The 25,318-nt window shown below is 43.0% G+C and overlaps 1 protein-coding gene across 2 annotated transcripts in view; it reads left to right on the forward strand.

Annotated features, from left to right (window-relative positions):
• The window catches only part of UBAC2 (UBA domain containing 2), a 167,125-nt gene that overhangs the window by 115,592 nt on the left and 26,215 nt on the right, over positions 1–25,318 (forward strand). For both annotated transcript variants that reach the window (XM_042979639.1, XM_007098408.3), the window contains exon 7: positions 15,767–16,009. In XM_042979639.1, coding sequence (XP_042835573.1) covers positions 15,767–16,009 — 243 coding nt within the window. The remainder of the gene's footprint in view (positions 1–15,766; positions 16,010–25,318) is intronic.

Consider the following 25,318-nt stretch of genomic DNA (forward strand, 5'->3'; position numbering starts at 1 on the left):
TAAAATAAAATTCTTACTACAAAAAGAACTGCACAGATGGTATTGAGTGTTCTGGGGGCATATTAGGAAACCTGTTAATGAAATTTCACCTTCCAGCATTGAAACCAAGAGTTCTCCTGACATACTGTGTGTGTTAAGGAAGCGATTTTATTTCAATCTGGCCATTCTGTGTTGTTTAGGAGAAGGAGCTTTTTTTTGAAAAAGACATTTGTGTAAAACATAAGTCATGTGTATCTGCTGTCATAGAAACCACAAACTTTACTCATGCTTTTCTGGAAAGCTGCCAACTTCAGATTTATTTTATTTAGTTACTGGTGGGTTTATTTTGGGTAGGCTAGTTTTTAATCTCTCCTTGTGTTATTTATTCTTGCATGATTATAAATGTTTCTGAATATAAAACTTTAAAATACCTCACTGACTGAAAGGAGAGTGGTTGATAGAGTTGAGTCAGGACAGCACTTACTTAAGTAGGAGCCTGCTTTCTGTCTTCAGTGATGTCACAGAGAAAAGGAGGACTAAATTTTTTTCCTAGGTTGAGAGGGGAAGAGTATTTAGCTTTCCAGGGGCAGTACTAAGTCAGTTGCCTAGGACAGCTGTCACTCTTCAGTTCTGTTTTGTGATCCAGCCCAGATTCCACCTGCTGCCCAGAAAGGGTCAGGGGCATTCAGGTTTGCTTAAAGATTACTTCGAGATTATTCACATGTGTCATGAATACGTATTTTATGTTGTATTGTTTCTCCTTTGTTAATTCTGGTTTTTAATACCATTAATATTTAAAATAACAACCGTTTCCATGAAAGGTCACAAAATTGTAATTGGAAAGCTTGGCTACGATAGCCAAGTGAAATATCTCAGTGCAAGCACGAACTTTGAGGTGTTAGTGCCCACCTGCTTCCATCACATTTTCACTGTCATATTTGACTGTCTTCTTAAGGTCTCTGGTGAGCGGCCTTCAGAAATTGGGGGCATTCTTTATATAGTAACAAGTTCTCTGGTCTTGTTACACATTAATACTTTTTCTCCTTAGAGACCATGTTGTTTCCTTACTGAACTTTATTTAAGTTCTTTCTGTGCTTCTGCAGAGAGCCTTTGGGCCATCCATATCCCTGTACTTCTTCATTTTCTGCCATTTTATGAATCATAGAGTAGTGAGTCATCACCACTGGGATGTACCCTAATTCTCAAAAGTTGAAGTCTCGGGCCTGAGCTGATTCTGGAATGATTAAAACAGAAAGAGCCTGCTTTCGCCAATTTTCTTTTTACAGTTCATATATTTATCGTCATTTGGTCCTCTTTTGAACTCTCTGGGGACAAATTAAGAGACAGGCCTATATTTTTCAGACTCCAGGCTTATCCCCTTCAGCTATCCTTTGCAGCCTGCCTGTTTCCTGCATTCTTTCCCTGTTCTCTACAATATGTCAGACTTTGATTAGCTTATGATCAAGCAACCTAATGGGAGAAAAAAAAAATCTTCCCTACCCAAAAATAAGATTAGAAACATAGATTGATGGCAGATTATTTAGAACTTTGAATGTGGTTTGAGTTTGTATTTCCTTCTGTAGGCATTGGGGATCTTTAAAGCTTTTCAAACAAAACAAAAAAGCCTCACAATGGTGGGAGATTACAGAAGTCTCATTAGGGTTTGTAAATCATGAAAAAGAGGAAGGGAAAAGTGAGCAATCCTGTAGAAGTCAGGATGCCTCATTTGTGGGCTATGATTGCTTTTTTACTCATCCATCCACAATAGTTTTAAAGAAAAAATATAAGACATTGTCTTATGGTAGCTGAAAAAGAAAAAGCATCAGACAGAACCTTATGGATTTTTTAAAAAACAATGTTTATTTACTTATTTGAGAGAGAGTGAGAGAGAGAGAGAGAGAGAGAGAGAGAGAGAGAATCCCAAGCAGTGACGCAGCACTCGATCCCACAAATGTGAGATCATGACCTGAGCCAAAATGAAGAGTTGAATGCTTAACCAACTGAGCCAGTGAAGCGTCCCCAGAACCTTATGTTGATTGGCTTTCCAAGTCATGGTATAACATTAAGGGGAAAGCTTATGGAACTAGCATAGTCTGTGGAGATCTAAACTCTTTGGAGTTAAGTTTGGAGCCCTGACTACTCCCTGGTGAATGAGAATGGTATGTTGGGTCCTCTGTTCCTTTTCCTCCTTTTCGTGTCTTTTTCTTCTCTTCATGCTTCCTTTTTTTCTTTCTTCCCTTCTGTTTCTTCTCTGGATTGACCAAAGAATGGTACAATAGAGTGGGTCCGAAAACTCACCTGATGCCTGAGGTTTTCAGTTCATTGAACTGAGGGCAGACCCAGCAGAGAGAAGTCAAGGCTGGATAGAGCTGGGAAGTTGGCTGGGCTTGTGGAAGGGCCATGTGTAGAAGTGTAAGACGGTAGTGACTTCCCAGGAACATCCAGACGTACAGGGTGCCTTCACCTTCTTGCAGTTAACATGGTGCTTATAATCCCAACACCAAATGGAGTGCTTATCGGCGTATCGCACATCACAAGCACACGTTGTCTCTCTCGTACGGATTCATTTGTTCCTCGTCCTTTAGCCCCCTTTCCTCCCCTTCCTCTCTCTGCCCCTCTCACCCATCCTGACTGCATGTAGCCAGGACCTACTGAAAGAACCCTTTTGTCCTCTACCATGGCGTGACAGTTGTCACTGAGTTCAAGGCTGACAGTACGAAGGTCCTGTTAGACAGGGAATGTCCAGTAGGCTTGATTTTTACATGCTCAGTGTAGAATCAATGAACTTATTATCACCAGTGTCTTGATAAAGCTGTCACAGAAGTGCTTATAAAATACAGGTGTTAAATTTTTATTGCTGCACTTTATCTTTCACCTGTAGGCAAACACCCAGCCTCCTTTCAAAATTTGGCCTCACATACCAGTCTGTCCCCTATGTGCCATATATTTCAGAGAAACTGGCTAAGTTTGACTCTTCCCGAACATCTTGTCCTATCTTGGGATTCTGTGCCATTAAGTCGTCACTTATTCTTTACTTCATACCATGCGCTTGTAGGATATTATGTTATTTCTTCAGATACTTTTGCTTGCTCGAAGTATGTGCTGCCCTTCTCTAGTGGGGGCCGCCCTGCGGGGCCTCCCCGTGCTCTGTCAACATCAGCCTCTACTCTGTGACTCAGGTTAGCCACTAAACTGTGAGCAGAAGTGATGCATGCTTCTCAAGCAGAAGTTCTGAGAACCACTGCACAGCTCCACCATTCCTCTGTTCCCTTTGCCATGAGAAAAGCACGTGCCAGACAGAAGCTACTCCTTCAGCCTAAACCTCAGAATGAAGGGGACACATGGAGCATGGCTGTGCCGACATATAAAATGAGTGAAAAATAAATGTTTGCTGTAAGCTGCTGAAATTTGGGATGGTCTGTTCCCACAGCATAGACAGCCTAGAGAAAGCAGACTAATACAGCTCTTTTCCAAGCACTTTATAAATATTATATATTTTTTGTTTGATGTTTATTTGTTTTTGACAGAAACAGTGAGTGAGTGGTGGGAGGAGCAGAGAGAGAGGGAGACACAGAATCTGAAGCAGGCTCCAGGCTCTGAGCTATCAGCAGAGAGCCCAATGTGAGGATTGAACTCACGAACCACGAGATCGTGACCTGAGCTGAAGTCAGACGCTTAACCGACTGAGCCACCCAGGCGCCCCTATAAATATTATCTTAATTAGCATTTATAAAAACCTGATGAAATAGGGACTGTTATCCCCATTTTATAGATGAAACAAACAAAGGCACAGAGGATTAAGTAACTTGTTAAGAATACAAGCTAATAAGTAGTGAAGACAGAGTTCAAATGCAGGTAGTCTAGCTTCAGTGTCTGTGCTCCTAAGAGGTAGATTTATATAACCACATGCAGTTTCTTCCAACTATATCCCTCCTTTCACCCTTAGGTCCCTTCTTTTCCGAGCAAAATCTCACTCATTTAGGTCCTGACCTTGAAGCTTTTTCTGAGTCATCTTGTCTTTCAGTTTAGGAATTAGACAGTATTCTTTATAATCCCAAAATAATCTATAAATAATTATTGAGTTTCAAAATTCACTATTCACAGAATTCACAAAATAGTTTCTGTGCTACGAAGCATTACTTTGTAATGCTTTGTGACTGTCAGGGTGCTTTCAGTGTGTACTACCATACTAAGTTGTTAACACAAGCTCTGCAGTGGTGGAGAAACCGGGCTTCCCAAATGGGAAATCAAAGATTTCAGAGATGGGGCAGCTGAAGTTCTGACTGCACAACTGATGTGTGGTAGTGCCAGGACCAACGGCCAGACGTTTTGTCCTAGTCCAGTGGGTCCAGTGCCTCCCATTGCTCCTTTCAGGGCTCTCATCTATTTCAGTTTCAACCACAAGACATGCACAAAGTTACTGTTAGATCCTCCCTAGACTACACCACTAACATGGGGCCCTGGTCATTGTCAGTTGTAGACATGAATCAGGAGGGAGATCCTGGATATAAAGAAATTTTAAAAGTACCCAGCAGTGCTGAAAGACACATGTCAACAACTTTCTGTAACCTTTGTTGTGAATTTTGTGGGCTTATCCCATTGGCAGCCCCTACTATCCTGATGTGAAGAACCCAGCAGGGGCGCCTAGGTGGCTCAGTCAGTTGAGTGTCCAACTTCAGCTCAGGTCATGATCTCCTGTTTTGTCAAGCCCCACGTCAGGCTCTGGGCTGACAGCTCAGAGCCTGGAGCCTGCTTCGGATTCTGTGTCTCCCTCTCTCTCTGCCCCTCCCCTGCTCAAGCTCTGTCTCTCTCTGCCTCTCAAAAATAAAGAAACGTAATAAAAAAAAAAAAAATTAAAAAAAAAAAAAAAGAATCCAGCCTATTGCTATACTTGTTCTTCTAGGATTAAGATATTTAACTGGTTGTCCATATAATGGGTTAAAGGTGTAGCTCAGGGGCACCTGGGTGGCTCAGTCAGTTGAGTGTCAGACCCTTTTCTGTTTTTTGTTTTTTTTTTAATGTTGATTTTTGAGAGAGAGAGACTGACAGAGCATGAGTAGGGAGGGGCAGAGAGAGAGGGAGACACAGAATCTGAAGCAGGCTGCAGGCTCCCAGCTGATAGCACAGAGCCCAGTACGGGGCTTGAACTCCAGAACCATGAGATCATGACCTGAGCAGAATCGGACACTTAACCAACTAAGCCACCCAGGCTCCCCGGGTGTCCAGCTCTTGATATCGGCTTAGGTCATGATCTCACAGTTGTAGATCAAGCCCCACATCAGGCTCCACACTGAGCATGAGCCTACTTGTGATTCTCTCTCTCCCTCACTTTCTGCACCTCCCTCTCAAAGAAATACTAAAAAAAAAAAAAAAAAAATTACAGCTGAAACCCCACCTTTCAACAAATAGTTCCTTGCTTTGTGTTTCTGGCATTGTCATGTACAAGAAAATGAAATTTAAAAGGCTTTGAAAAAGCTGAAAGGATAATTTAAAATATATTAACCTGGAGGCACCTGGGTGACTCAGTTGAGCATTCAACTCCTGATTTTAGCTCAGGTCATCATCTCGTCGGTTCATGAGTTTGAGCGCCATAGGGGGCTCAGCACTGGCAGTGTGGAGCCTGCTTAGGATTCTCTCTCTCTCCCACTCTGTATGCCCCAGGCCCGCTCATGCGCGCTCTCTCTCTCTCTCTCTCTCTCCCCAAAAATAAATAAACTTTAATAAATAAATAAACATTTAAACATATATATATGTATATATATTGGGGTGCCTGGGTGGCTCAGTGGATTAAGCGCCCAACTTTGACTCAGGTCATGATCTCACGGTTCGTGAGTTTGCGCCCTGCATCAGCGGCTTTGTGCTGACAGCTCGGAGACTGGAGCCTGCTTCGGATTCTGTGTCTCCCTCTCTCTCTCTCTCTCTATGCCCCTCCCCCACTCACGCTCTCTCTCTTTCAAAAAATAAACAAACATTAAAAAAAATTAAATAGATATGCACGTGTATATTTTAAATATATATATTTTAAATATGTGTGTGTATGTGTGTGCGCGTGCATGTGTATAATGAAGTGCTACTGGTCAAAGGAGAAAGAAATGAAGATAAGGACGAGGTTACCAAGAAAACACCCGTACTTGTCAATTTTAGATGATTACTGGTAGATTATCATGTCAGTTGCAGCACAGAGCAGTTTCCCACAGTCTTCTCATTGTTTTCCTATCAACAGATGGAAACCCTTCAATCACTTTTGATTATCTCTTTAAACTGTTTCTTGGTTGCTTTTTTTAAATAGAAGTGTCCAATGTTCCTTCCTTTTTGGGACTGATTGTGTTGATATTTCTCTTCTATCCTAATGATAGCCTGTGGGAAAGGACTATGGTAAAATCAATGCATGTGATTTTGAATTTATTAATTATAAACAGTGGCATAGCTTACTCCCAAAAAGTTCTGTTAGTTCATGTTAGCTGGGAACATTTTCAATATATCAGAAGTTTTTGTTGCTGAAGATTGTTTTTAGTTTACCAACGTCCCACCTCTTATAAAATTGAAAAGAAGATTAATGTATCTAGAAATGTCTAGATCTTTCTAGATCTTCACATTCACTTTCTTATGAAAACTTCTTTTTCTCCAAAACTTTTATTAAAGTGTTATTTATATACAATAAAATTCAGTTTTAAGTGTAAATTTTGGTGAATTTTGGTAATTGTATACAGCCGTGTAACAATCAAGATAATTATATATGGTCAGGTAACGAACACTACCATCAAGGTAGAAAACAGCCCCCTCACCTTGATCATTTTTTCATTTCTTTTGCTTTTGCTCTCTGTCCTCTTACCAACTGCCATGCCCAGGTAACCACTCATATTCTTTATGTCATTTTAGTTTTGCCTTTTCTAAAATTTCATATAATTGGAATTGTACAGTGTGAACTCTTTTGTATTTTACTTCTTTCAGGTAACATGATGTTTTTAAGATTGGTCTTATTACTCTCAGTCCTTGTTACTGTATTAACCTGTGGTATGGTTGTACCACAGTTTGCCCATTCACCAGTTGATAGACATTTGGATTGCTTCCAGGTTTGAGTTGTTAGGAATAATGCTGTGTTGGACATGTTTCCACTTCTCTTGAGTGAATATCTGGGAGGAGAATTGCTGAGTCATGTGATAAATGTATGTTAAACATTATAAAGTAGTACAATATGATTTACCGTGGCTGTCTGTTGTCCATTTCCACCATCAATACGTGAGAGTTCCAGTTGCTCCACATCCTTGCTAGCATTTGGTTTTGTCAGCTCTTTTAACTTTAGCCATTCTAGTTGGCATGTAGTGATACCTTGGGTTTTAATTTTCATTTCTCTAATGACTAATGGTTTGAACATCTTCTGCCTGCTGGCCATTTGTGTATCTTCCTTTGTGGGGTATCTGTTCAAATATTTTACACACTTTTTCACTGGGTTACATTTGTCTTATAGTAGTTAAAAGGATTCTTTTTATATTCTGGACATAAGCCCTTTGTTGGATATATTTTGTAAAAATTTTATCCCAGTCTGTGGCTTGCCTCTTTGTTTCCTGAATTATGTCTTTCAGTGAGCAAAAGTTTTTAATCTTGATTTAATTCAGTGTTTCAATTTTAAAATAGTTTGAGCCTTTGGTGCCTTATTTAAGAAATCTGTGCTAATCCAATTCCACAAAGATTTTTATTCGATATTTTCTTCTAGAATTTATACTTTCTGCTGTTGCATTTAGGTTTGTGATCCCATTTGAGTGTAATTCTTGTGAAGTAAGAGCTGAGGTATATTTTCTTCCATACAGTTATCTAGTATCATTCCATCACCATTTGTTGAAGAGACTGTTTGCTCCTTTGCATTACCTTGGCACCTTTGTTGAAAATCAGTTAACCAGTGTGGGTCTCTTTCTTGAGTTTCTTTTCTGTCCCAGTGATTTATATGCATATCTTTACGCCAATATTGTCATATGTCATAGTACCATACTGTCTTGAGTAATTTTGCTTTATGTTAAGTTGAAATCACATAATGTCGGTCTTCCAGTGCTGTTCTTTTTCAAAACTTGTTTAGCTGTTTTTGGAATGTTTACTTTCCATATGCATTTTTAAATCAGCTTATAATTTCTTTAAAAAAAAAGAAATTAAGATTTCAAAAACAAATTAAGATTTTGTTTGAGATTTCACTGAAACTATAGATTAGTTGGGGAGAATTGCTATTGAGATTATTTGAAAATGTGCCCACAAATCCTTTCAGAATTCAAGAAATGGAGTTTAATTCCCCTCTCCTAGAGTGTGGCCTGTACTTAACAGTTCACTAAGGCAGAAATGATGGTGTGTGACTCCAAAGAACAGGTCATAAAAGACACAGATGCTTCTGTCTTGCTCCCTCAGATTATTTGCTCTGGGGGAAGCCAGCTGCCATGTCCCAAGGACACTGAAGCAGCAATATGGACAGGTCCACATGGCAAAGAACTGTGGCCTCCTGCCAGCAATCAGCACTAACTTGCCAGTTGTGTTTTTGAGCTACCATGGAAGCTGATCCTTCATGTCCAGTCATCATATGAGCACAGGTAGTCTAACATCTTAGCTACAGCCTTGTGAGAGATCTTGAACCACAGTCACCTAATGAATCTGCCCTCAGATTTCTGACCCATATATACTGTGTGTATAACGACTGCTTATTGTTTTTAAGCCACTAAGTTTTGGGCAATTTGTTATTCAGCAATAAATAACTAATATAAACATTTCAACAATATTGGGTCTTCCAATCCATGAATATGGTATATTTCTACATTTATTTAGCAAGCCTTTAAGTCCCCATTACAGTTTTTAAATTTTCAGTATATATAGGCCCTGCACTTCTTTTAGTAAATGTATTCCTAAGTATTTGTGGGTTTTGATACTATTTTAAATGGAGTTGTTTTTATAACTTCTTTTCTAATTATTTGTTGCTGGTATATAGAAATGCAATTGATTTCTATATATTGCTATTGTATCCTGCAGTTTTGCTAAATTTATTATTTCTGGTAGCTTTTCAATGGATTCCTTAGAGTTTTCTACATACATGATCATGTCATTAAGAAATACATTTTGTTTATATGTTTTACTTCTTCCTTTCCATTCTGTGCCTATTTTTTTTTCTTACTGCATTAGCTAAGACCTCTGATACAGTGTTAAATAAAAGTGGTGAATGGATATCCTTGTCTTGTTCTTGCCTTAGAAAGCATTGTGTTTTTCACCATTGAGTCTATATCTGTAAACGCATAATTCGTCCTACATCTTCACATTCATTTTTAGTTTATTTAGGAAACAAGTTTCAATATAAGTCTCTTTTCTCTTTATTTTCTTAAATCAGTTTATGAAAGTGAATGTAATTTTAAAGGGGGATGATATCCTTGTTAAAAGGAGTATTGAAAGGGATTTATGTTAATATACCTGATTAAGCTTTTCCCATGTGCTGAAGACGCTCGTCTCCTGACATACTTTTTCCTTAGTAGCAGAACCTTCATCTCATTTGGGTCAATATTGCCTCCAACTAAATAAAATATCACATTTCCCAGTTTCCATTGCGTCTGGGTATCGCCATCACATTAAATCCTGGCATCCTGGCCAGTGAGCTGTAAACCCACATGTTGGTGGGACTTCTGGAAAGGCTCCTTAAAGTAGCGTTTGTCCTTCTGTCCTCCCTCATTTTCTTCCCTCTGCTGCCTGGAATGCAGTTAAGTTAGTTAGAGCTTTTATAACATGAAGGAGAATAAACTTCTGTATATAAGCATTGTTATTTGTGGTTTTCCAAAAGGAGAAGTTTAGAGCAGCCTCCTAAGACAGTTTATTTAGAAACAATCTGTGGGGCACCTGGGTGGCTCAGTCAGTTGAGCATCCAACTCTTGATTTTGGCTTGGGTCACGATCCCAGAGTTGTCGGATTGAGCCCTGCGTTGTGCTCTCCATGCTGAGGGTGGAGCCTGCTTGGGATTCTCTCTCTCCCTCTGTCCCTTTCCCCTCTTTCCTCAAAGCAAAGAACAGAAAAGAAAAGAAAAATTCTGTGATCAATCTAATTCCATCCCTTTTCCAGTTTAACTCCCCAAGAATCAGGATACCCAGTGCTTTAATCAGATACTTGAAAGTGATATTAGGGGCGCCTGGGTGGCTTGGTCGGTTAAGCGTCCGATTTTGACTTAGGTCATGATCTCACGGTCCGTGAGTTCGAGCCCCACGTCAGGCTCTGTGCTGACAGCTCAGAGCCTGGAGCCTGCTTCACATTCTGTGTCTCCCTCTCTCTCTGCCCCTCCCGTGTTCATGCTCTGTCTCTCTCTGTCTCAAAAATAAATAAACATTAAAAAAAAATTTTTTTAAGTGATATTAAAAGAGAGGAAAGCTACAAGAAGTTCATCTGAATCATTTTTGCACTTGACAAAGAGCAAGATTGCAAGACTCTTTCAATAAATGCGAAAGTCCCATGATTCAGTCTGTTATGAAAAGAATAATCATTTCATAATTAATCACAAATGGCAGAAATAACTTTAGGCAATTCTAATTTGCATACATATTCTTTGGGTTAAAAAAAAAGTAATTCCAAAGTTTCCTCCTTTGTTTCTTTTAATGAAGAAAGGGAATAGGTAGATGTAAGTTCTGTTAAGAGAAAAGATTTTCTTTGTTTTGCTCCCTGCTGTATCCCAGCATTTAGAACCAGCCTGGCACATTGTAAATGTTAAGTATGTGTTGAGAGAATAAATGCTGGATGAAAAACCTCAGTCAGTCTGGTTTCTTTAGGACCTGAGTGCATATGAAGTCCGTATGACAGGGTCCCTGTGCCAAGGGACGTTTGTTCCCTTGGTTCGTCCCTGTCTTGTGAATGCAGCGCTTTCTCCCCAGAAGAGCAGCTCCTGGTGTTTATCCTATTGTCCCATTAGAGGATAGGTTTCTGAATGTTGGGACCATGGCTCACAGGACCCCAAGGTGCAGTTTGCTGTGTAGGTTTCTGTTCAGCCACAGCTGCCTGCAGAAAGAGATCATTAAACACCTGGGTGGGTGTCCTTGCCCAGTCATGGTTTCTCACCTTTGTCGGCTGTGGTTTCATGCTAATATTGAGCAGGACCAGAGGACACTTGAGGTTTACTGTCTATGATCAAGAGGGTTTCACCTACTGTATGCCCGGCAAATTAAATTCTTTATTTGCCTGATGAGCATTATTTCATGGTTCCCTTTCTAAAAGGACTACTAACCTGAAAAATCAGCATAAGTGTAATTGATGCCCATGTTTACTAATGGCCTAAAAGAAAAGCATTGCCTGAGTTTTACATTCTCAGTTAGATTTATGAGGTAATAGCTTCTGTTAGCTTATGGGGAGCTCCTAGCACTAATCCAGGGCTGTGGCCTGGCTCTTTGGTCTGTGCTTTCAACTGCACGTGGCCTAGAATGCTCTCCTGACCTCTGGGTTTCTTTTCCTGGGCCAGGATTCCTGATTCCTGTGGCTTGAATGCTCTGATTCTGGCTCTAGCTGGCCTTCCCAGGACCAAGCCACTTGTTCCATATCTGGTCATCCTGGACCTCAGTCCCGGCCTTCCCGAGACCAGTGCTACTGCTTTGTCCCTTGTCATTGGGCCTGTCAGCTTGATCTTGGGCTTCCCACTCTGAGGGCCTAACCGGAGCCCCTCTGTTAGTGTTTCCCCTGGCCTCTCGACATGCAAATTTGAGCATCTGGTCTATTTTTAAAGCCTCTTTGTCTTTTTTTCCCCCCACAAACTGTGTGTTTCGAGAAAACTCTCATTCAGAAGTCCCAGTATGTGATAGGTTTATGCGATTATGAAAATTAAAGTTAAAAGTAATGTGTAAAGGGGCACCTGGGTGTCTCAGTTGGTGTCCAACTTCAGCTCAGGTCATGATCTCACAGTTCGTGGGTTCAAGCCCTACATCGGGCTCTGTGCTGTCAGCTCAGAGCCTGGAGCCTGCTTCAGATCCTCTGTCCCCCTCTCTCTCTGCCCCTCTCGTGCTTAAGTGCCCACGCTCTCTCTCAAAATAAGTAAACATTAAAAAAAGTAATGTCTAAATGTGGTGTAATAATAATACACTCTGAAAGCTCATGGTAGTAATGAGGTATATAACTTAGAGAGAATTTAATGCAGGTGTTCTTAACTTCCCCATCTTGTCGTAGAAAAGGGTGGTGATTATCAAATATTAATAGGAAACTAAACTGCCTGAGCTCTTCATATTTTAATCCTTTATGAATAGCTAAAACATTTATGAATAGCATTTTATTTATTTGACAACTTGAGGTCATACTGGTGTACCAGAGGCATAGACAGGTGAATCTAAAATAACGTATTTATTTTTGTAGAGCCATTCTCTCAGCAAATACTTAAACGATTCTTACTATGTGCCAGACACTGTTCTAGGTACAGTGGTCAAACGGATCAAAACCAACCACATTTCTTCCTCTTCCAGAGCACACATTCAAATAGGAAGCGAACCCTTCCGATGAAATTTAAGCAAATGAGCACAAAAGCCCTGTTTTATCCCTGCCAGAATTTACAGTAGTATACTTATTTATTAATGGGTTATAAATTATCCTAATTGTTCACAGGATGGTCTTACTAAAACTGAACACACAATTTTGGTGAGTGTTTCCATGATGGTGGGGGGCAGGCATAGACATGGGCAAGAGAGTGAAAATCTTTAGCTTTCGTCAGTTCCTTGAAAGAATCGATTACTCCCCTACTCTGCAAATTAAGAACCTCTGCTAAATTGTGATCTCTTTAAATAGAGGCAAAAGCTGTGGATTTTTATTATTTTACCTAATTTCTGTAAAAAACATGATTACATAAAGCAAAAATGACACCATATTGATAGTATGAAGTATATAGGTGTACTATATAAGACAAAAAAGTGGCATTGGATAGGGGTGATGTTAAGTGGGACTAAACTCTTGCAAGTTTCCTATATTTTACTTGAAGTAATTCAATATTAACTCTAAACACATTGTGGTAAGTTAAAGATGGATTCTGTAAGATCCCTATAGCAAACACAAGAAAAATATGCAGTGAGATATTGCTAAAAAAAAAAAATTAATTAATTAATTAAAATGAAGTACTAAAAACTATTGTTTTAACACAAAAGAAAAATAGGAAAGGAGAAACAACAAAAAACAGATGAGACAAATAGAAACCAAATAGCAAAATCCAACTATATATCAAAGTAAGTACATTAAGTATGAAGAGTTCAACACTCTAATCAAAAGGCAGAAATGGTCAGACTGGAATTAAAAGTCAGAAACTGCTATATACAACCTACAGAACACACTGTAAACACACACACACACAAAGGTTGAAAGTCAAATGATAAAGAAAGATATATCATGGAAACAGAAAGCTGAAATGCCACATTCATATCAGACAAAGTAGGTTGCTATAGGAGTATTACTAAAAACAAAAAGGGATACTTTGTTATGATAAGGGTCAATTATATGTGTGCCTAATAACAGTTTCCAAATACATACAAGACATTAAAAGGGAAATAAAGGGAGAAATAGACAAACTCACAATCATGGTTGAGGCTTTGAATCGAAAAAGCAAACATTTTAAATTTTAATATTTATATATATATATAAAAAAACATATTTTAAAATAAAAAAGAAAGGATCCAGAATGGCCAAAGTAATTTTAAAGAGACATAATAAGGCTTACCAGATTTTAAGATCTGATCTTAAAACACATTGAGGAATTATAAAATACCTTGGCATATGGGGAAAAAAGGTAAATCCAAATGCTGGCAAGGTGGCTCAGAGCTCAGACAGGCTCAGGGATCAGAGGCAGGCGGGGGTGAAATGGGGCACTACTTCACTCTGTGGGAGAAGCGGTCTGGCCTCCTGCCCCCACCCAGCCCACTGTTCTCTTTGCTTCAGTGATGCTGAGCCCTCCTGGTTTTCCTCCTGTCCCCTGAAAGCCCTTCTCAGATCACGTCACTCGCTTCTCCTACTCTGTCCATCCACAGAATGTTGCTGGGTTGAATCCTAAGTCCTCTTCGCCCTTTTGTTCGTCCCGCACCCTTGCTGTTATCTCATCTAGTCCCATTGCTTTAACCGCTGTCAGTGCCTGTGACCTCTAAATCTTTAGCTGTGCTAAGTTTCCCCCTAAGTTCCAGGTCTGTCTATCTAACTGCCCGGTCGATATCACCACTAAGATTTCTAATAGACGTTCCCAGGCTCACTCCTGCATCACATTTGCTGTTTTCACTGCCTAAAATGTTCTTCCTCCAGTTCTTCGAATCACTGGCATCCCATTATCCTGAAGATATTTGCTCAAATGTCACTTTCTCCAAAGCTTCCCTGACATCTGACCTAAAGATGGTCCCTTCTCCAAGCCACTTTATTTTGTCTCCTTCACAGAACGTATCTGGAATTGTTGTTTGCTCATTTACTGTGTGTTCTCCATGTTGGCCACTGTTACCTCCTTGAGAGTACGATCTTGTTTACCTTGTCTTCTGCTGTCCCCTGAGTGCCTAGAACAGTGCCTGGTGTATACTAGATGCTCAACAAGTCTTGCCTACTTGATTTAAATTTTATTAAGAAAATATTAAAGTGTACTTTTCTCCTATTAGCATATTATCAGTTATGTTCTAATTTGGTGTGAATAATCTCTTATCCTAAGAATCAAATTCACAGAATATTTTTTTCACTAAAATTTTTTTAATATGTACTTATTTTTGACAGAGAGAAACAGAGCACGAGCAGGGGAGGGACAGAGAGAGAGGGAGACAGAATTTGAAGCAGGTTCCAGGCTCTGAGCTGTCAGCACAGAGCCCAACGTGGGGTTGAACTCACAAACTGTGAAATCATGACCTGAGCCGTAGTTGGACACTTCACCGACTGAGTTGTCCAGGAGCCCCTAAAGATTTTTTTTTTTTTTTTTTTTACAAAGGAATTGCCATACTCACTTAACCTAGAAAACCAAGAGTCTTTAGACATCTATTACCATATGAATTACCTTAAAGATATGAGTTTTGTAGGCTTGGCTGTAAATAGAATTATTAATTACTAACTATTGGCGAGGATTTTAAAACCAGAAAAATCAGTACTTGAAAAATGTACTAGAACACTATGTAAATTTTAAATTGTCTTTATTTTCTGATAATTTTTTTAATTTTATTTTAAAGAACACACGCAGAAGCTGGGGAGAGGGATAGAGAGAAAGGAAGGGAGAGAGAGAGAGAGGAAAGAGAGAATCTTAAGCAGGCTCCATGCTCAGCACTGAGCTTCATGCGGGCACCCGATCCCATGACCCTAGGATCATGACCTGAGCCAAAATGAAGAGTTAGACGCTCAACCAACTGAACCACCAGCCGCCCCTATTTTCTGATCAATGTATTACATGGCTGGATTACACCCTTAAAGTTGTTTTCTGCCAGTGTCTCTCTTTGATGGCCATCTGCCAATAAGAGTAACCACAGTGCTAGTATAGTGTGAAAGTGTTTTGATAACCAGGTCTTATGTAGCTTCTTTTTTTAAAAGAAAATATTGCTTTTTAAATATTTTACCAGTACTTTTAGTGTTACGTGGTTAGAATTTTGCTGTCTCTTCTAGCTTTAAAAAAACAAATTTGTTTACTGAATAAATTTTTGTTGATTTGTACTGCTTATCATTCAGCAACTTGGTAGGATTTTGGTTATCACCTGACACTGCTAAAATGATGAAAAATACGATCTGAAATACCTTGTGGTTATTGATTTCTGTGTTAAATATGTTCTTTAACATTGTTACAGTGAAACAACCCAGCTGGACTTTCCTCTTTCAGATATCAGGCATCTGCTACAACAGCAAAATGTTTCAAGTTCACCGGGTTCTCTACGTTCCCAGCTGGATGGCAAAGTTCTTTTCCCGGACACTTGAGCCCATCTTCTCATCTTCAGAACCCACGGCCGAAGCCAGAGTCGGAATGGGGGCCACAGTGGACATCCAAAGACAGCAGACGATGGAGTTGCTGGACCGGCAGCTGATGCTGTCTCAGTTTGCCCAAGTGAGAAGACAGAGGCAGCAGGTGAGCGACAAGATAGGGATCCGCAGAAGCTCTCAGAGGCCTGGGTATGCTTGCCTCTATGGCTGTGTGTGCAGGAGAGAGGATATTTCAGTCCTGCAGGTCAAAGTGTGGATAATTTGACGTTTTCCCAGGTGGGATGTAGGTCTCTGATAGTGGCTATTCTCGGGGTTTTTTAAAGGTAAAAAAATAAATGGCAGCTGAAAGATTGGTCAAACTGGACATTCTTGTTCCACTTCTATTAGATAAACGTTATTTCTTAGAGAAACACCAACCTAGTTAACAAGACGTGATATTTATCTGTTCTTATGATCTTGTAAAAGCCACAATGTCTTCCTGTTAAAGTGCTTATTATCATGTGCTCTGGGGTGAAGAACACATTTAAAACTTCTTGATTTTCCTTGGTTGAAATGGAGAGAAGACGGAGGTAAGAAAATTTCAGGGGAACAACCAGTGAATCAAATAAATGCTGTTTTTGTAGGCTTGGTATCAATCATCAGGGAATATTGAGCATTTATCTACAAACACTGCTGTATTCAAACACTCTCTTAGCACACTTGTCTTCCAAGGGTTACTATCTATCAGCCAAAACCTCATACCTGATCTTTCTTCGCCATTCTGTGAGCCAGCGCAGTGAGTGGGCTCTTCATTTCTTGTCTCCATCTTTACCATCTGGGGTATGAGAGAGAATACTGTTCTCTCCTGCCATCTCTCTAGCTCCTGCCTTCCCTGGGTGTGAGAATTAGGTCTGCAGGCCTCACACTGGTCTGGAGAAGTGAGATCGAGTGTGGCATCTGGTGTCCCATTGGAGATGTCAGTCCCAAAGTCTGTATCTGGGGTAGAAGAAGGGGCCCCTTATTAACAGGCTGAGTCCACTGGTGAAAGAGGGAAGCACAGGTTGTTCCCCAGAGATGTATTTGAACTTGAGATGACTCTGAAGCATACAACAAAGATACCTGCGATGTATCTGTGTGCTAAATGCGGAGAACAGACCTCCCTCTTAGAGAGGTCAGAGCTGGAGGTATAGATCTGGAGTCAGCTCTGTAGGGTCGAGAGATGAAAGCAAGGTGCTAGATGAGTTCTTTAAGAGAATTACGTCCACGATGAACATAGGCTATAGACGAAGCTTTGTATGTAGCAAGAGGAGGAGCTGGATCCTTCAAGGAAACAGAAGGAAGAATGAAAAGTATGGGAACTAAGAATAATCAGTGTCCCAAAAATGAAGTCATTGTGAGTATAAATATGTTCCAGGCAGAACGGGCAGAGCTGTGAGGGAGAGAAAGACATAGGGTACCATTCTGAGGGTACGATTCTGAGGTTTCTGGCTTAGGTGATGGGATATAATAGATTGATGACAGCACCATTTCACCAACATCTGAAGAGCAGATTTGGGGGAAATAGATTGACTGAGGTGCCTTCAGTATGCCTGGACTCCCTGTCAGGTAGCTGTGGACCTTGTACTCATGAGCAAGCTGGGAAAGTTACATTGCTCAGCTGGGCGTCCCCAGGCACATTTTTGTGCATGAAGTTTCTCAGACAACATTGTCAGGATCGGCATCTTTTGGGGGAGGGGTGGCGAAGGACACAGGGTGGCCGAACAGCAGTTATGAAGAGGGTCTGAGCCAGCCTTACAGAGAGCTGTGGAACAGAAAGAACCCCAGATCCGGCCCAGGAGCTGAACCATGGAACCTCCACCGGTCAGTCACTGGGTACAGATTGCAGGTCTCGGGCCAACTGGCTGTCAGATGCACACCATCCACAGAGGGGGCATCCCTGGAGAGGTGTCAGCTGCCGGCACCCCCACAGCAGCAGGAAGGTGGAGCCTTCAGTCCTGGGGGAGGTGCGGCTCGGGGGGGGGGGGGGGGGGACCAAACTATCCACCCCCTGTGCCGTTTGCATCCTCCTGGTTCACGTAATAAGTTCTCGGAGCGGCTCTTCCCAGATTCCAGCGATGCTCTTTTCCCAGGAGAAACCTTCAAGAGGAGTGTTAGCAGGACATACTTCACCCCCTTCTGCTGCAGCTGGTCTCCAGGCCACACTGGTCATCGTCTCCCTCCACTACTTCCCATTCCACTCTCAGCTGAAAGGCACACTTGGTGAAGTGACATGGAGCCTCATCCCTGTGGGGTCTGAGTCCCTGTCACCATGCCTTTCTCGGGCTGTGTCTGCTGCCCTTGTCTATCTATTTACTGTAAACCTCGGGGCAAGGGAGTACCAAGTGATGTCCTAGTGCAGCACCTGGTGCTGCACATATTTTTCCCTCCTACTTTTTGTCCCCCTGTCTGTGTCTTTTCCTGAGGATTAGGGCTAATTAATCCTGCCATGGTGGTGATCTATTTCCTTGCCTGCTGGTCTTTTGGCACACAAGCCTAGAATGACTGGGCCACAGCTGTAACTCCAGATGTAATGGCCTCTTACTGTGTCCCTGGTGGAAGCATTCCACTCCTGGGCGGCACATTCTCTAAACCCACTGAGTCTAGAGCTTCAGGGGCAGGAAGCCGGATTCCCAAGTGGGTCACTGGGTAAGAGGGTAATCAGGGTCCCATCCCCTCCTGTCTCTTATTTCCAAGATCCAACTGTTGGGGATGCAGCCCCGGATAGCGGTTGTTGATTTAGGGTCTGCACTGTATGCGGGGGCCAAGAGTGCTGTCCTTGTGGGGCATCCTCTCCAAACTGGCATTTCACTTACACTTCAACTGGCTGTCTCATTGATCTGGCAAGGTGGCAGCTCCCAGGTCATATGATACGTGAGGGTCACTACATCCCCTGGTCTTTTTGCTGCTGTGCATACTTTGTTGTAAGTGGCCTTGTGGTCTGATGTGATGTTAGTTGGAACCCTGGTCAGTAGATGAAACTTCTGTAAACCCCACAGTTAGTGATGGTGGTTGACAGAAAAGGCAGACAGACCTATAACCTGAATATGTGTCGATTTCAGTTAAGATTTGCTGCCTTTGGGGCGCCTGGGTGGCTCAGTTGGTTAAGCGGCCGACTTCGGCTCAGGTCATGATCTCGCGGTCTTTGAGTTCGAGCCCCGAGTCAGGCTCTGTGCTGACAGCTCAGAGCCTGGAGCCTGTTTCGGATTCTGTGTCTCCCTCTCTCTGACCCTCCCTTGTTCATGCTCTGTCTCTCCCTGTCTCAAAAATAAATAAAACGTTAAAAAAAAATTAAAAAAAAAAAAAGATTTGCTGCCTTTATTATAGTTGCTCAGGCTGCCATAACCGAGTACCACAGACTAAGTGGTTTAAACAACAGAAAATTTTTTTTCTTATTGTTCTGGAAACTAGAAGTCCAAGGACAGGGTGCTGGAAGTTTGGTATTTGGAGAGGATTCTCCCTGGCTTGCAGATGGCAACCTTCCTATTCTGTCCTCATGTGGCCTTGCCCCAGAGTATGCGTGCTCCTGGCATCTCTTCTTATGAGGACATGAGTCCTGTTGGATCAGGGTCCCACCCTTAGGACCTCATTTAACCTTAATTACCTCTGTAAAAGCCCTGTCTCCAAATACAGTCACATGGGGGGTTAGGAACTTCAACTATGAATTTGGGGGTGGGCACATTCCAGAGAGAAGGGCCCGGTGCAGTCAGTCTCGCACCGACTTGCTTCTTCTCGAGGGATGGTGTATGAGGGCTCAGTGTTGGTGTCTGTTGCCGTCAGTAGCTGGTTCACCCTTGAAGCGAGACAGGGCCTCTATCTCTGCCCTCATGGCTTCTGTGTCCACGTGCCAACCCTGGGGTGGCCGGTGATAGAGGCTGGCTCATGTCTGTTGGCTGAGTCACTCTGTCCCCCTCTTCTGTGGTGGAGGTTTCTGATAAGACTTCAGCATTATTTTGGAATGTTTGTTTCAGTGTATTCATTTTTATTTCTTTTGCCTTGTTCTGTCATATTTCCTCTCACTGCCTGGCAGTGGCTTAGTTCTCTCTGTCACCCACCCCCTGTGGGCCTCACTTGGCTCTGGGGTTAGAGTCGGTCGGTCATTACTGGAAACTCTGAGCAAGACTGGTGGGTACTCTGTGGGCACAAGCGAAGTGAAAAACATGTCCTTTCCCTTAACGAATTTGTGATCAACTTCAGGGAGCTTGGGCAGACAGACTGAATGAGATAAAACCCGGGAACAACGGTACACTGGCCTGAGTTCCCGGAGCAGTAAGGTGTCTGAGAAGAAGTGCCGTCAGTGCAGCCTGAGACTGTGTGGGTTCAGGGCCTGGAAGGATCGGCAGGACTGGGTGGGCTGACACGAGGCAGATTATCCCCTGAGCAGAGGACCAGCATGCACATGATAGAGGCCCCTTGACTGAGGCGTGGAGGGCACATAGTGAGAAATGGGAAGTCATGCTGCCACCTGTAATGGAGGGAGGGCTGTTTACACCTGACAGCAGATTTGGGTTTTGACATAGGAGGCTGTGAAAAGCAGTTTAGCTGGTAGTAAAGGTAGACAGTGTTCTAGAAAAATCCATCTTCTTGCAGTGCATATGGTGGAAGGGAGAAAGGGGAGAGCAGGGAGGAGGAGACAGATAGGAGGCCATCTTGAAATTCAGCTCTGTGAGCGCCTCGGCCAGGATGAGGGTAATCTCCTCATTGAGCTCCTCTGACTCCCTCTTGTTGCCTGAGGCTCAGTCATCCCAGTAGGGGACCCCCAGTCCCTCCAGTCCACCCCAGTAAGCTCCAGCTCAGATCTAGATTAGGACCAGACTCTTCTCTCCTGGGCTCCACACCTAAACCTCCCACCGCCTACTGGGCATCTCCACTCACATGCTCCACAGGCACCTGATGCCTTCCATTTCTTTGCTGAACTGGCTTCTCCTCCTCACTCCTTCCCCTCACAGAGAGCACCATCACCTGCCAAAAGACCTGAGCCAGGACATCTGGCTTCACCCGAGAGAAGGAAAGCTGTCACTCCCTCTCTGCATCCCACCTGGAGTCTTGCCACGATCACCTCCCTGTCCCCACCCAGCCCCCGCCCCACTCGTTCCCCAGAGTGATCTCTTTGACGCCACCAATCTGACCACCAATCTGACCGTTTTGCTCCACCCAACTCCTTCTGAAGCCCTTTATGGCTTTTAAGGTCATTAACACTCATTATCCAGAGCCCTTCCATGGCCTCCCCCGGCCCCACACACAGCCTTAGGGTAACCTTGCTCAGCTGCTTGCAGTGTGTCAGAGCCCCACTGTTTCTCACTGCCTGCCTTCACTTCTGCCCCTCGCTCTGCCTACAACAGACATCCCCACGCCAGCTTCCCCACCCCAGCACACACACAAGGTCTGCCTGCCTAACTCCTTTTACCCCCGTGTCCCTTGCAGATATCACCTTCTCTGGGAAACCTGTTGAGCCTCCCCTGTCGGCTCTGATTATCCTCTCTCTGTTCCTACAGCCTCTGGGTGTCTCTTTCATGGCACTCAACCTCACTCTTGGGTGACTTCCCTGTCTCTATCAGTAGTGTGTCTCAGGGGTGGGTGGAGACTTTTTCTTTGTATCTCCAGTATGTGAATAATGCTTGGCACATGTTGGGAACTCACATATTTAGGGAATTAATGACTAAATATGTGTATAATCAGTATTTACAGAATTAATGTACTGAGGCCAGCTGAATACAGGTGAATTAGTCAGGGTTGGAAAGTATACAAATAACCTCTAAGAGGACAAGTGTGAAGCAAACCATTAAAGACACCCTGACACAGGGTGTCTGGGTGGCTCAGTCGGTTAAGCATCCAACTCTTGATTTTGGCTCAGGTCCTGGTCTCGTGTTTCGTTAGTTTGAGCCCTGGATGGGGCTCTGCTGACAGCTCAGAGCCTGCCTGGGATTCTCTCTCCCTGTCCCTCCACCCCTCCTAGGCTTGTGTGTGTGCTCTCTCTCTCAAAAAATAAAATAAACTTTAAACACATAAATAAATAAAAATGTGACTCACTTACTAAAAAAAAAAAGATATCCTGAGATCCACGTGCCCAGAGCACAGAGAGGAGAGGAAGAAGGAAAGCATTTCCAGGGAGGTGAGGAGAAAACCAGAGAGAAGACAGTGTTTGAGGGGTCATGGGAGAGCGGGTGTTCAGATTCAGGTGCCACCCACCCCCACCCCTGCAAATTAAAAGCCAAGCAGAGGGGCATCTGGGTGGCTCAGTCAGTTGAGCATCCAACTTCAGCTCAGGCCATGATCTCACGGTCTGTGGGTTCAAGCCCCGCATCAGGCTCTGTGCTGACAGCTCAGAGCCTGGAGCCTGCTTCAAATTCTGTATCTTCCTCTCTCTCTGTGTCCCTCCCCCACTCGTGCTCTCTTTCTCCCAAAAATAAACTTTTTTTTTTAATTTTTTTAAAAATCCAAGCAGAGATAGGAGAAAAAGACCACGAGACTCAGAAAGAATTGGTTCACTTTTGAAAGGAGTGTCCTTGGGAATGCAGCACAGAGCAGCCACCTGTGGATTGGAGAAACAGCATCCCTTCCGTCTGATCCACTGGCCTAATTCCGGGACACAGCTGTGGTCATCACAGCTCCATTCACCCAAGTTTACACCACTGAAAACGCTTTTAGAATGCTCCGTAGCGTCTACAGATTGCACAGCTCTAAAGGACAACGAACAGTGGGGAGACTGTAGACCTTGCTTCATCTAAAGATTGAGACCCGAGCACTCAGGGGGTCAGTGTGTAGTGTCCTTACGTCCTTACGATATGATCTTTCTGGACCCTGCCATGGTGGTTACTGCCAAAAAGCCCCTGGATGATGGTCTCGAGGACTTGTAGCTGTGATTGCTGAGTTCACCACATGGTAAGGCCCCAGTCCTTCCTTGTGGTTCTCCTTGCCCCCCACACCATAGCCTTCCCACTTCTGCGTGCGTCCGTGTGGGCCAGGGTGTTAGGTCCGCCGTGACTCCACTCTCAGATTCTCTCCTCTCCCCCTGCGCCACAGAGGCGCTGGCCGTGTGGCTGGTGACAGCTCCTAGTCATTTTGGTACCTGCAGCTGCAGATCATTTTTCCATTCGGGGCCATCACATAACTGTTCACAAGTCTGTCTTTTATTCGTTCATCCAATAGTAGGGTGAATTCTTGAAGGCCAGGAGCTGTGTGTTTTACGTATTTTTGTCTCTCTTGGTCCTACTGGAGCGTGTAGCCCCGAGGGACTAAAGGACACTCCTCTGATCCTTAAGAGGTCTGCAGCTCCACCAGGAGAGGGTAGATGACTCAGTCCCAGGTGCTGAGCTACTGCTGGAGTTTGTATGCAGCAAAGCGAGAGTCCTGACCTCCCTGTGTGACTGAGGGAATCTTGAAGACGCCCACTTTCAGGTAGGCGTTTCAGGCCCAGGGAACCTTGTGAGAAATCAGAGGGGCTCAAAACAGCTGGGGGAGCAAAAAGCAATTGCATTTGCCTGAGCACAGGTTTCCCTAAGAGGCAGTGAAAGGTGAGGTTGGGGAGAACGCAGAGGCCGGGAGAGAGGGGGTCTTGGGCCACACGAAAAGTTATTTTTCCTTTTGTTCTAGAAGTAATGAGTCCGTGAAGCCTTTTAAGCAGGAGAGCAGGTTAGGGGTTTTTTTGTTTTGTTTTTGTTTTTGTTTTTAATGTTTATGTTTGAGAGGGAGAGAGAGAGAGTGCGAGTAGGGCAGGGGCAGAGAGAGGAAGACATGGAATCCGAAGCAGGCTCCAGGCTCCAAGCTGTCGGCACAGAGCCCGACTCGGGACTCCAACTCACAAACCGCGAGACCATGACCCGAGCCAAAGTCGGACGCTCAACTGAGCCACCCAGGTGCCCCTAGGTTTGTTTTTAAGGAGGATTATTTGGGCCAAAATCTGAGCGATCAGTGGAAAAGGTCATGCTGGAGGAAGAAGACCAGCGGGGAGGTGATGAGGACTCTGTGTTTTCAGGGTATTCATGGTGGCAAAACAGAGCAGCCTCACTGAATGCTAGTGAATGGCCACAGTCAAGCTTTACAGGGCCTCTGTGCGTTCACACCTCCAGGGAAGTCACTGAAATCCCTACAGTCATGAGCATCTGAACAGGGTTGCTGCACGTGTCCCCATGGCTTTTGGGCTTATCGTTCCCTCTGTGCAGTCATGAGAGAAGAAACCCATGTGCTCACAATAGAAAATCCTCGGAATGTAAATGAAGCAGCAAGGAATTTGCAGTTAAGGGATCAGCCCTGGGTGACAGGAAGCTCTGTACACTATCTACCTAATAGCATTGTCATGAGAATAAAGTAATTTCTACCAAATTACTTCATGTACCAGAAAGATCTATCAGATATTAGTTGTTATGATCTTATTCATTGGACCTCTGCTTTCTGGCTCTCAGGAAGTTTGGAGAGAGAGTTCTGATTCAACAGCTAAGCTGATAGTTCCAACTCTTAAAAACTTGGAACCTTTAGAACAAGAGTCAGTAGGCCATGGCCCCTGGGCCAAACCCAACGCTAAGAATGGTTTTTGCATTTTCACTGGTTCTGTAAGTACCTGCATAGTGTCTTCAGTTTTGCCTCTGGGTCTTCAAAGCCTAAAACATTTACTGTCTGACCTGTCATTAAAAGCAAACAAACAAACAGACAAAAAACTTTGCCAGCCCACTGCTCTAGAAGATTACGTAGCCAATAGCTTTCAAAGCAAAGTTTTACCAAGAAGTCTTCATTCTGTCTGGATCTTGATCGTCTGTTATTTGTGTGACCACCATTTTCTCTCTTGGCTGATGATGATAATGCCATTATATGCCACAATGTAAACTTGGTGATTGAACTTTCCAGAAGGTACCTCTGTAAAATCTCCATTTCCCTTAGAAGCAGAGTTAAGGTGAGGCCCGCTATGAATGCATCATGCTTGGTGGAAGCCAAGTGGGAGTTTTGTCAGCAACACAATGGAGTCAGTCAGTTGGCACTAATTTCTTCATTAGCTCTTCACTTCTTTTGGCTTCCAGTGTTTCCTGGATGATTAGCACCTCTGTTTTCAGTAACAAGCAGTCTGTTTGACCTGCAAGGAGAGAAGATGTTGGTGCCTACAGCAGCTCCCCATTATTCACTCATGCGTTTCAGTTATTTTCGTGGTGTTCAGTTAAACTGAACTAGATACATTCTCTCACCCTTGCTTAGTTACCTTTTGTGGCTGTGAAGATTGTTTCTCTCGTTATCCACCCCAGCGACAGTTGTTAGGCAACATCTAACATATGCGTTATTATGACTCATACCTGCCTTGTAAATCATGGTAGTTTCTATCATTAATCAAGTATTTTTAATTTAGTAAAATATATTTAGTTTATTAAAAGTGCCCTCAAGTTCTCAATGTGTTTTTTAAGTTTTAATAGCTTCATGGAGGTCAACTTCACATACATTATGATTCATCTACTTA

Source organism: Panthera tigris, chromosome A1, assembly GCF_018350195.1.
Source record: "Panthera tigris isolate Pti1 chromosome A1, P.tigris_Pti1_mat1.1, whole genome shotgun sequence".
NCBI classification, from domain to species: domain Eukaryota; kingdom Metazoa; phylum Chordata; class Mammalia; order Carnivora; family Felidae; genus Panthera; species Panthera tigris.